At 37.2% G+C, this 13,224-nt stretch overlaps 1 protein-coding gene and 1 long non-coding RNA gene across 2 annotated transcripts in view; one reads left to right on the top strand and one right to left on the bottom strand.

Moving 5' to 3' along the window:
- The window catches only part of ZNF510 (zinc finger protein 510), a 31,936-nt gene extending 24,748 nt beyond the window's left edge, over nucleotides 1–7,188 (top strand). Inside the window, exons 3-5 of the mRNA XM_025931578.2 lie at nucleotides 2,450–2,576; nucleotides 2,874–2,969; nucleotides 5,109–7,188. Of these exons, the coding sequence (XP_025787363.1) occupies nucleotides 2,450–2,576; nucleotides 2,874–2,969; nucleotides 5,109–6,721 (1,836 nt within the window). The 3' untranslated portion in view covers nucleotides 6,722–7,188. The remainder of the gene's footprint in view (nucleotides 1–2,449; nucleotides 2,577–2,873; nucleotides 2,970–5,108) is intronic.
- LOC147574795 (uncharacterized) lies at nucleotides 3,769–12,329 on the bottom strand. Its single transcript, XR_015243514.1, has 2 exons — nucleotides 10,358–12,329; nucleotides 3,769–9,386 (listed from the first exon to the last, which is right to left on the bottom strand). It is a non-coding gene; the product is annotated as an uncharacterized LOC147574795 (long non-coding RNA).
- Between the last annotated feature and the right edge of the window lie 895 nt (nucleotides 12,330–13,224).

Genomic DNA, 13,224 nt, shown 5'->3' with positions numbered 1-13,224 from the left:
TTAATTTCCAACCTGCCCAGCTTGTTCTTGTTTTAAGGATGTTAATGCTGCTCTTTTCAGCTCTCTATATCTCTGAACTAAAAGCCAAAGTCAAACTATATGTTTGTAATCTTTTCTAATTTGGTGAGACTTACTGTTTTTATTTTTAATATACAAAATGCGCCAGAAAATATTTTGATTAGATTATCCTATATGTTTCAGTTACTTAAATTTGTTATTTATGTCATGTAAATCTTCTGTGTCAGTGGTCAACAAATTTTATCTGTAAATGTCACATAGTAGGCTTTGTGTGAGATAGGATCCCTAGAAATACTGAACTCTACAGTTGTAGGGCTATAGCAGCCATAGATAACATAACAAATGAACATGACTGTGTTCCAATAAATTTTTATTTACAAAATGAAAACAGTGGCACCTGGTGGCTTAGTCAGTTAAGCATCCAACTTTGGGCTCAGGTCGTGATCTCACAGTTCATGAGTTCAAGCCCCACATCAGACTGTGCTTACAGCTGGAGCCTGCTTCAGATTTTGTGTCTCCCTCTCTCTCTGCCCCTCCCCTGTTCATGCTCTGTCTCTCTCAAAAATAAATAAAGATTAATTTTTTCTTTAAATGAAGAAAAACAGTGGGCCAGATTTTTCCTCTTGGCTGTTGCTGATCTCTTTCTAAATCTCTATTGTTTTGTTTTGTTTTTTTCTGCTTGCCCTCCGAGTTGAGAGTTGTGTTGAAATCACCAGTTATAATTATGGATCCCTCTATAACATTTCTGTTAACTTTTGTTTATACATAGTTGATTCTCCCTATTCTCAGTGGTTATTTTCTATAAAATCACTATGAGCACTGAATTAGCAAATACTGAATCATTGTTCCTAGGGGAAGTACAGGGTTAAGTTCCTGTGAGTTTCCAGTCACAACATTTTGGTCCACCATTCAATATGCAGTCTTATTTTATGTGTGTTTCTGTTTAAAAATACCTTATTTAATATATTGTTGATTCACGAGCAAGAACTAACAGCCATCTGCATGATAATTAATTCTCAAAGTTTATCTAACACACTTGGTTTCTCCCTAAGGCGTATCACAAACTTCCTGCTCTTGGGAACACTAGACCGCATTTCTGCATTACGCAGGGGTGGGGGAGCATTTTAAAAAGTGAAAACGCTAAGAAAAAGCACAAAAATGCCAAGCATGCACTAAATAGACTGCAAAAAAAACATCTGTCAAAGCATTATCTTGTTCAGTTCCAGCTGGAAAAACATGTGCTGGGCACTCAAATTTTTTTAACCATTCGGCAAGTGTCCATAAATCCTGCAAAATCATAACTATTGAGGTTAGAAGTAAATTTTAGGTGAATTTGCAGATACAGAATCAGTGAATAATTAGGATTGACTGTATTTGGAAGCTGTGCTTTCAAATGCATACCAAATTATGATATCTTCTGTTAAAAGGATCATAAATTGTTATTATGTTTTATCATACTTTCTTACCTTTATTTTTTTTCATGTTAATATAACCATCCAACTTACTTTTGCCTCATAATTACGTGTATTTTTTTCCATTCTGTTATTTTCAATCTACAATATATCCCTCTCTATTAATTGGGGGGGGGGGTTGTTGTTTTTAAGTTGTTAACCTTTCCTTTAATTGGACTGGTTTAGCCCAATGGTTGGCAAACTTTGCCTCTAATGGGTCAGATAGTAAATGTTTTCACATTTTATAGTCCTAAGGTCTCTGATGGGAGTACTAGGCTCTGCTGTTACAGCACAAAAGTTACCATGAACAGTACAGAATGATTGGCTGTGTGTGTGGTTATGTTGCAATAAAAACTTATTTAAAAAAGTGGCAAGCTGGATTTGGCCACAGGTCATAATTTGCTGGCCCCTACTGTAGAATATACCCAGGGTAGTATATTGGGGTGTGGGATAAAAATTGGAGGAAATTTATCATTTGTGCTTTAAAAAATTTTAAGACAAAAGTTTTACTAATATACTTATTGATAGTACATGTGTAGAACTCATAAAAATACAAAAATTAAGTTAGGGGTGCCTGGCCGGCTCAGTCAGTTGAGCATCAACTCTTGAACGTTTTTACTAGTTGAGTAGTTCTGAAACAAACTTAAAATTATCAGGGTGCCTGGGTGGCTCAGTCAGTTAAGCATCTGACTCTTGATTTCAGCTCAGGTCATGATCTCATAGTTCATGGGTTCAAGTCCCACATCAGGTTCTATGTTGACAGTGTTCTTAGGATTCTCTCTCTCCCTCCGTTTGAGCCCCTCCTCCTTCCCCCCCTTAAATAAACATTTCAAAAAATTAAAGTTAAAATTAGATTCAAAAAAGCGTCCTTTATATTCATTTTAAACTCTTTACAGTAAACATAAGAATGGTTTTTAGGGGTATTTTCTTTGTTACCTAATTATGAACACTTCACATTGAGCAGAAATGTACTGTTGCAGGCATCAGTGTCATTCAAGGACGTGACTGTGGAGTTCACCCAGGAGGAGTGGCAGCAAATAGGTCCAATTCAGAGGACCCTGTATAGAGATGTGATGCTGGAGAACTACAACAACCTCGTCTCAGTGGGTGAGCATATAAGTGTAACTTACCCTCATCACACCACATGGAAAGTATTTCCTTTTTATACACCAATACACATGAATACTTTATTTAGATTTTAATGTTATTTAAGCATTTCATTCAGGAATATAAAATTATTAGCTATGCCCTTTTGAAGATAAAAGGAGCGTTTTGTCAGCTCTCCATGATAAATCCAAACCAGGATCTTCAGGATGCAGCTCTTGAAGCTCTATCTTTTTTACACTTTTGGAGACTAAAAAGCTCATCATCTGTCCTAAGTACTCCATTGTTCCCTGTTTACAGGGAACTGCATTTTCAAACCAGCAGTAATCTTCAAATTGGAGCAAGGAGAGGAGCCTTGGTTCTTAGAAGAAGAATTCTTAAACCAGAGCCACCAAGGTGAGTTACTGAGCACTAGCAGATAGAATTCTGTAGGGGTGGTTAGACTCCAGAAGGTCAGTTTGGTGATAAAAACCTTTATATTTCAAGACTTTTCTTTTAGGCTCAAAGGTGCAAAAAGCACCAATCAAAAGAAAACGATTAATAAACTTGACTACTTTAAAATTGAGAACTTTGTTTATAAAAGATACCACTAAAAGGATGAGAAGACAAGCCACAGAGTAGCAGAATATGTATATAGTACAAGTAACCTAGAAAGGATAAGTATCCTGAAAATGTAAAAACTTCCATAAGTCAACATAGGAAAAGGTGGCAACCCAACTAAAAAATAAGTGAAAGACTGAACAGGAACTTTCAAATGGCCATTAAATCTTTGAAAATGTGTTCAGTCTCATTAGCTTTCATGGAGTGCAACATAAAATATAAAGTGTTATGAGAGATGTATGAGGTGACATTAACAAGTTTGGCAAAGCCAAGTCCTGATGAAGATGTGAAATATTAAAGAATCTTACTCACTAATGGAAAATGTAAATTGGTAAAACCTCTGTGTTATCAGAAGGATGTTATCAAATCATGGTAAAGTTCTATATAACTTGTAACCAAGGAATTCCTTTCCTAACTGTATACCCTACAGAAAGGCTTGATTGTATTCTCTAGGATAAAGAAAACAGTATTTGTGGCAATATTGTTTGTTTTTGTTTAAAATTGGGTGCATCAGCAGTAGAATGAAAAAATAGTTGTATTCCTTAAGGGATAATTAGCTATATAATATTAAGCAAAAGAAACCAAACAATATAAGTATGCATGTATGGTTACATTTATGTAAATGTCAGAAATGCAAAACTCAATTACATTTTTAGGAATTCATTTTTTGGTGGTAAAACTACAAAGAAAGCCAAGGAAACAATTATATAAATATTCGGAGAGTATGAACTCTTAAGCATGAATAAGTTGTAACTGGGCAGAGACAAATAGGGATTTTTGCAGAGCCATTTTGGGTTCTGTTTCTTGACCTGGTTTCTAATTACACCAGTGTTCACTCGGTACTGTTAAATTGCACATATAAGTTTTATGCAGATGTAAATCATGTTTCATACTTAAGAGAGTGAAGAGATGAACCAAAAATAAATGATATTTACAACTCATAAAAGCCTCAAAGGAAGAGCATCTAGAATTCATAAATGATTTGGAGCTTTCTTAAGTGCCATCTCTGCAGTAAGGCCTTCCATGATACTCCATTTAAAATTGCACCCCTTGGAATACCTGGCTGGTTCAGTCAATAGAGCATGTGACTCTTGATCTCGGGGTCCAGAGTTCAAGCCCCACACTGGCCACAGAGCGTACATACTTGCATACATATATAAAATATACCCCTCACATCAGATTGAAATGTGGAAAATTAGGATGAGGTGATCAGGTACACTTATTCAACTTTGATAAAGGTACCACAGCAGGAATTGAGCAGTGAATCTAATTTAGTTGCAAAAATGGATTTTTCTTTCATCTTTTTTCACTTGTTTGTATTTCCATAACTTATAAGATGGTTAGAGTCTGAGCTATAAACTTCTTAATCATAAGGAATCTTGTACTCAATTTTAATTTGATGTTGAAGGATTTAATGAAAATAAGGGATATCAAATTGGAAGCATAGACTCTTGAGTATTTTACCAGTATGGCCTCTAATAGTGTAGGGCTATATAATATACTTCCTCAAAGCAAACTCTTCTTCTGTCGGGCCTAGCCCATCAGTGTTCATTATCTCCTAATTTTTTTGTTACTTAATTAATACTAATTTTTTTTGTACTTAAGTTTATATAGTCCAGTTGGGTTCATCCCATTATCTGATTTTCCTGCTCCCTAAAATAACCACTCCTGTAAAAGTCTATTCAATTTTATCATTCTCCACCCTGGTAGGAAAATCCAATTTATTACAACCCAAATAAAGATATGTATTTATTACTAGTTTCCTCTCTCATTTTCACTGTATTGTTTTTTAAAGCAGAGTGAAGATATACACACAAATAAATTATTTAATCTTAAAAAAAACAAAAAGTGAAATATAATATAAGCTATATGTCTGTGTCCCAGCCATAAGAAATGTAAGATTTATAAGATGTTTTCAATTTATCTCCATTTTAGAAGATTACAGAGATGATTACCTGATCAAGAGGAACAAGAAAATCAAAGACAACCACTTTCAGGAAGTAATATCCATTGATAATAAACTATTGACTGGAGAGGAAGAGGAAATTTTGGGAAAACAGTTTAATCTGCACATAGCTCCTGTTTCAACAAAAATGTCCTGTAAATATGACTCATGGGGAGTAAATTTGCAAAATATTTCCCAATTTATCATTAATAATAGAAACTATTCAACAAAAAAACCAGATTGCTGTAGTGTATGTGAAAATTTGTCTTTCAAAATTAAGTTTGAGAGAAATCACACTGGAGAGAAGTTATATGAATATAATAGAAGTGGGGAAGCTTTCAGTTATAAGGAAAATCCTCCTGAGAGTCAAAAGTGTCAAACGTTGGAGCAAGCTTTTAAATATAATGAAATTGGAAAAACCATCTATGATGAGGCTGCCTGTGTTACACATAAGAATATTCACACAGGAGAAAAATCCTATAAAAATGATGGATTTAGGGGGAAAAATGAAAAAACAACTGTCTTTAACTATAAAACAACTGGGACAGGGGAGAAATACCCTCATCTTAACCAATGTGGGAAATCCTTCTGTGAGAAGTCAGCTCTCAAGGAATACAATAAATTCAACATAGCTGTGAAACATGAATGTAATGCAAGTGGGAATAATTTCTACAGGAAGTCATACTTCACTCAACCTCAGATACCTGTCACAGAAGAGAACTCATTAGTATGTAATGACAGAAGACAAACTGGGGATAAATCCTTTGAATATCATGAAGATAGGAAATCCTACCACATATCAGCCCACAAAGTACGACAGCGAAGTCACTCTGAAGTAAAACCCTATAAGTGTAATGAATGTGGTAAATCTTTCTTTCAAAAAGGACATCTCATTCAACATCAGAGAACTCACACAGGAGAGAAACCATTTGAATGTAATGAATGTGGAAAAACCTTCTCCCAGAAGTCACACCTCAGTACACATCAGAGAATTCACAGAGCAGAAAAACCCTATAAGTGTAATGAATGTGGGAAAACATTTGTCCAGAAGTCAACCCTCAGGGGACATCAGAGAATTCATACAGGAGAGAAGCCTTATAAATGTAGTGAATGTGGGAAAACTTTTGTTCAAAAGTCAACCCTCAGAGATCATCACAGAATTCACACAGGAGAGAAATCCTTTCAGTGTAATGAATGTGGGAAAACTTTTGGTCAGAAGTCAAACCTCAGAATACATCAGAGAACACATAGTGGTGAGAAAACATATCAGTGTAACGAATGTGAAAAATCGTTCTGGCGAAAAGACCATCTCATTCAACATCAGAAAACACACACAGGAGAGAAACCTTTTAAATGTAATGAATGTGGGAAAACTTTTGCCCGGACATCAACCCTTAGAGTGCATCAAAGAATTCATACTGGGGAGAAACCATTTAAATGTAATGAATGTGGGAAAAAATTTGTCCGGAAGGCAATCCTTAATGATCATCAGAGAATTCATACAGGAGAGAAACCTTTTCAGTGTAATAAATGTGGGAAAACTTTTGGCCAGAAATCAAACCTCAGAATACATCAGAGAATTCACAGTGGTGAAATCTTATAAATGTAATGAATTTGGAACATTGTCTAAGAAGTCAACCCTAAATATTTACCAGAGAATTCAGGGAGGGAGGGAAATCCTGTTGATATAATAACTGTGGAAAATCATTGTGGCTGAAAGACCAATCCATTTGACTCCAGAAAATCCACACAAGAGAGGAACCACATACATATGAATGTAGGAAAACCTTTATCCAAAAAGCAACCTTGAATATATATCAGAGAATGCACACAGGCTGATACTCCTTTCAAGATACTATGGAAAGCCCTCTTGAAAGAAGCCATGCCTTTTAAGATAACTCACACATAATTGTCTGGGTCTCCCTTTCCTTCAAATAGGGCTGGTGGACTTTGAATGTTCATGTTGTATGCTGTATCTAGTTCTGACAAAAGACCTCCCTGACAAACTACAGGGATACTGTCAGAATAAAACAGAGATGACCCAAGACAACCTTGGGTATCATGCTTCAACATGGCACAGCTTTTATAAGATAAAAGGGTGCCTGGAATATGTGGAACAAAATTCTCATTCCCATCTTTACCATTTGAACATTTTATAATTAAGAAGTAAGCTTTTGTTCTATTAAGCTCTTAAATGTTTAAGTCTATTTGCTTTTGAACATAATTTAGCCATCCCTCTGCTGGGGAGGTAGAAAACTATTTGAGTAAGCCAAGCTTATGTCAGCCAGCGGGTATAACACTTATTAAAGTTTGGTGTTGGGAGGAGTCTCTCAAAGATCATCAGAGAATTCATTTAAAAAAAAATCACCTTCTTTCAATGTAATGAAATAAATAATACACCTGTAACAGGGCTTTCAATGAACCAAAAGGTTGAAAGGTTTTTTGGTTAAAATATGAGTATACCTCATGCAACTAAAGTAAATGTGGCTTGTTTAATGTCATGAAGCCACTCTCCTTCCACACTTCCTTTTACCTCCATATACCCCAACATTCGCTTCTTTAGGGGAGAGAAATTTTCCTGTCTCCAAAGGGGACACAAGGCCATTGACACCCACCCAAGTATTTGGGGGAACTTTGAGGGAGGAAAGGGGTCCAAACTTTTCTGGATCTATGAGATGCAAGTGCCCAAGTCAACATCTTATCAATTTCCATGGGATTAGAGGGTATCTAGATTTAGAAAATGTTGTTAGGGCAGGGTTTACAGTAGAGAAGGGAAATGAATTTGATCTTGGAATAAAGGAGGCCCTTTAGGCCAGTACAGTATACTGGGATTATTTCTAAAGTATAGTAGGAATGTGTTCTATGCTATACTTCCCCTTCCCATAACAGAGGAGATTCTCCTAGTCAGGAAAAGTTGTGTGTAAAGAAGATAACTTTGAGGCCTCACAGCCCTTAATGACTACTTTGGGCTTCAAGTCTCTGTGACTTGTCATTCTGTTGATTGGAATTTCTAGCAAAAGGAGATGCCCTTGGGGTGGGGGAGAAGGGTTATTTGACTTGATACCCTAATGAGGCTATGAAGTATACTCCTTTTGTAAAGCAGCCATTAGCTTACTCTTGGGCTCTTTTACACTAGACACCTAACTCTGACTTGATATTCCAATTTTAGGGTGTCATCTTGGACTTAACTGGCTAATAAGATGTAAAGTACTCAGGCCTCATACCTGTGTAAAATGCACATGGTATATTTAAGAATACAGCTGTCCTGGTCCCAGAAGTATCTCAGCTGTACATGAGGTGATAGCAGCTATCCCTTACAGAGGAAATTTATCCCCCACTCTGCTGCATGAAGCAAAGCTACTGGCTCAGTAGGGCCCTCAGTTCATAGAGGTTACTCTAATTGGGCCTGGTTCACTGAAAGGCTAGTGAGAACCACTTGGGCACTGTGACTAGTCAACCTTATTGCCATTAATGCAGACCTAAAAATTGATGTGGCTGATCCTCTCAAGGGGCAGGACACAAGGATGTTCTTAACTCTAGCAGATATTCCCTTTGATACAACTTCTGGCATTTTTATTTTGGGTTCTTACTGTGCCTAGCTGCTTGACACACCGGCAGTAAAACTGCAGACTGACAAAAACACCCCTTTTTGGTGCTGTGAACTGTAGGGAAAAGTCATAGCTGCTGACATCTGGGTTGTTAGACTAGGTGCTTTTGGTAAGTGACTATTCTATGGTAATACCGAGTGGAACCAAGCTGCTGAGTAAGACTTCACTACCCTGATTGCCAGCATTGCTACCTGGATCCATCATCATACTGATAGAGCAAAATATTCACCATTTTAACTGCATACAAAGTAAAGGTCTCTATATGTCCAGTGCTTCCTTTTACGTCATTTGACCTAATGCAATTTTTTCTTTTGTATTAATATCCAGTGCTCCACATACGATATGATAATTCACCCCTTTCCTAATGATTTTAAATCTGTTCATATTCTAAATTGCCATTTGTAAAGATATTGCACAGAGCTGCTCATGACCCATTCCCTGCATTCTGTTATACTAGCAACATATCCACCTTTTGGGATCAGGGCTACCGTATACCTCATATGAGCCAAAATATTCCTTTTCTAGCCTGATACTGAATTTTTGCACTGAAGAGTATTTGAATCAAGAAAAGGAAAATATGACCTAGGACTACAGAAATGGAACATCAGACGCCGGTTAAATTATTACTCTAGAGCTGCCAATGGCCTTGCAAAGATGCATCTGCAAAAAGAGAAGATAGTATCTAGTTAGTGCTATATTCCCTAAAAATAATCAAGAGATTATTGTTCACTCTGCTTTTATAATAGTTGGTAATAAAAAGAGTCCTTCTTTCTTAGTTTCTTAAGTTTCAGTTTCTTAAGATATTTAGAATCATCTCCTTTATACCCTTTTTTATATATACTCTTTTAGAATTGTGATTGGATTTGCTATTAAGTTCAAGATCATCTACCCATTAGGATGAAATAAGTCCACCCAGGTAGTCTGAGTCACTCATTGGGAGTACAGGTGACAAAGTCCCATGATTGGACACTTAGGCTTTACCTGCTGTCCCCTTGCTGGGGTAGGCCCACAGGACAACTCCCTGTATAATACATTATTAACTGGAGACCATGGTCTGTGCTATAGCCATGAATGCTTCTTTCTCCCTACTTGGCTAATGACCTTTCCAGGTCATGGGCTTTTATTCCAACATGGATGCCACATCTAGAGACCCTGGAAGAGTCAATTTTCTGTCTGCCTGCCTATTAAGGACCTTTATGCTAATTTTAAAAAGCCTCCATTGAGGGCAGGAATTTTTATGTTTTGTTCATAATGTGTATCTCAAGCAACTGAAACAGACCCTCTACATATTGCTCACTCAGAAATACTTCCTGAAGGTGAAATTATCAAAGTGAAATCTGAATATATTTTCGTTTGATGCTGCAAATGATCTTCTGTGATTATTCATAATTTATTATAAATAGTTAAGGAAAACTATTGCTATAAGCTCCACTCAAAGACTCTTCTGTTCTGGATATTTTCTAAAGTTGATAAAAGAAACGTGTTATTAATGTTCAGAAGTGTACAGTTCTTCAAATATTTGTCACCCAAAATAAGATTTATTTTCAGTAAACTAGAATTCCCAATTCAAAATTATGCCTACATATCAGTTTTTATTAGCATTGTAGAGTGCAGGCATTTTTTTTTTTTACCTCTTTTGTTTGTTTTTAGCTTTGCTTCTACTAATTCAAGCAATTGTGCAAAACAATAGTGATAGGAAATCAGATTTTCAAGATCCAACCAGAAGAAAAAGGAACTGGTTCTTGGGGTCATCCCTTTACTCCATTGTGCCAGTAGTTCCACTCGTTTTTAATTTCCAAATAGTTCTCTTGGCAGCTCCAAAAAGAAGTATTTTCTCAGGTTCAAGGATCTACTGAGAGAGGTGTCTGATGCCAAAAGAAGGGGCATAACACTTGTTCTGAGCTGCCTCCATATTTGTCTTTCCTTGCTAGGTGTGTAATACTTTTTCTTCCTCACATTAAAGGTTCCTTGGAACTCCAGAAGAAATAATACATCATGCCTTTTTATGAGGGCAGCTTCACACTATAATGAGGGAGAAACAAATTTATTTTCTTCTTAGAGACAGCACAATCTCCAAGTACCATTAGCTTGCCTGGCCAACTGGCTATTTTAATGATCTTTCAGTATTCTAAAAAACTGGCTTCCAGGGGCCCGTGACTGGCTCACTTCATAGAACATGGGACTCTTCATCTCGGTCATGAGTGCAAGTCCTGCATTGGGCATGGAGCCTACTTAACAAAAAAAAAAAAAAAACAAAACAAAACACTGCCAAATCCCAGAACAGTATAATTAGCTTAACTACCAGATGATTGACTCTTATACATAATTAAAATAAGCTAAGAAACTAATTTGCCTTGCCTGACCTGTGCCAACTCCACTTCTCAATATATGCTGCAAACTTAATGTTCAAACAAAACTTGTGTACAAATGTCATAACAGCACTATTCACAATAGCCAGAATATGGAAACAATCTAAATTTCCATCAACAGATGACTGGATAAATAAAATATGGCATATTTGTAAACTACAATATAATTCAGCCATAAAAAGGAATGAAGTATTGATATATACTATAATAGAGATAAACCTTGAAACATGCTCAACTGAAAAAGCAAAACACTAAATAAAGATAACACTTCACAGCAAAGAATATTTCCAGGGTAAAATGTGCATTACAGTAGACTCTAGCCACTAAGAATACAACAACCCTGTGTGCAAGAAACAGCAGAACATCCACATACAGGAAGCAAAAACTGAGAGAACTGAAAGGAGAAATAGACAAATCTAGTATAGTTGACAAATTCAACATCCCTCTCTTAGTTGATAGCACTACTAAATAGGAAATCAGCAAGGATATAAAAAACATAAGACCTTGGCAAACACCCAATGCTGTGCTTCTACAGATCCATCCCTCCGATGGGTCTGCCTCCCTCCCAGTGCCACAGGGCCCCTCCCGAAGCGGACCACCAAAGGCAAAAGGAGCTGAGCCTGACCCTCCTGCCCCTGTGCACCTTGCAGATCCACCCTGGCTAATATGCCAGATCCCAACGAAGCAGTACCACAAGACTGGCAGTGTGCAAGTAGCCCAGAGGTCACACCACTCCACAGTGAGTCCTGCCCCTGGGAGAAGGGAAGATAAGGTACACACCAGTCTGACCATGGCCCCAGCGGTGGGCTAGGGGCAGACATCAGGTCTGGCTGCGGCCCTGCCCACCAATGCAAGTTACTCCAGACAGTGCAGAGGAAGAGCCCTTCAGTTCCCCGCCACTCCAGGGACTATCCAAAATGACAAAACGGAGGAATTCTCCTCAAAAGAAACTCCAGGAAGTAGCGACAGCTAATAAACTGATCAAAAACGATTTAAGCAATATAGCAGAAAACGAATTTAAAATAATAGTCATAAAATTAATCGTTGGGCTTGAAAAAAGTATACAGGACAGCAGAGAATCTATTATTACAGATATCAAGGGACTAAGAAACAGGAGGAGTTAAAAAATGCTATAAATGAGCCCCAAAATAAAATGGAGGCAACCACAGCTCAGATTGAGGAGGCAGGGGAGAGAATAGGTGAATTAGAAGATCAAATTATGGAAAAAGAAGAAGCTGAGAAAAAGAGATTAAAAAGTCCAAGAGTATGAGGGGAGATTCAGAGAATTAAGTGACATAATTAAGCAAAATAATGTACATATAATTGGGATTCCAGAGGAGGAAGAGAGAGGGAAAGGTGCTGAAGGTGTACTTGAAGAAATCATAGCTGAGAACTTCCCTGATCTGGGGAAGGAAAAAGGCATTGAAATCCAAGAGGCACAGAGAACTCCCTTCAGACGTAACTTGAATTGATCTTCTGCACGACATATAGTGAAACTGGCAAAATACAAGGATAAAGAGAGAATTCTGAAAGCAGCTAGGGATAAACATGCTCTAACATATAAAGGGAGACCGATAAGACTCCTGACTGATCTGTCTACTGAAACTTGGCAGGCCAGAAAGGAATGGTAGGAAATCTTCAATGTGATGAACAGAAAAAATATGCAGCCGAGAATCCTCTATCCAGCAAGTCTGTCATTTAGAATAGAAGGAGAGATAAAGGTCTTCCCAAACAAACAAAAACTGAAGGAATTCGTCACCACTAAACCAGCCCTACAAGAGATCCTAAGGGGGATCCTGTGAGACAAAGTACCAGAGACATTGCTACGAGCATGAAACCTACAGACATCACAATGACTCTAAACCCATATCTTTGAATAATAACACTGAATGTAAATGGACTAAATGCGCCAACCAAAAGACATACGGTATCAGAATGGATAAAAAAACAAGACACATCTATTTGCTGACTACAAGAGACTCATTTTAGACCTGAAGACACCTTCAGATTGAAAGTGAGGGGATGGAGAATGATCTATCATGCTACTGGAAGTCAAAAGGAACCAGGAGTAGCCATTCTTACACCAGACAAACTAGACTTTAAATTAAAGGTTGCAACAAGAGATGAAG

This window comes from Puma concolor, chromosome D4, assembly GCF_028749965.1.
Source record: "Puma concolor isolate L17-30 chromosome D4, mPumCon1.1.hap2, whole genome shotgun sequence".
Lineage (NCBI taxonomy): Eukaryota > Metazoa > Chordata > Mammalia > Carnivora > Felidae > Puma > Puma concolor.
This window is presented reverse-complemented; position numbering and strand designations above follow the sequence as displayed.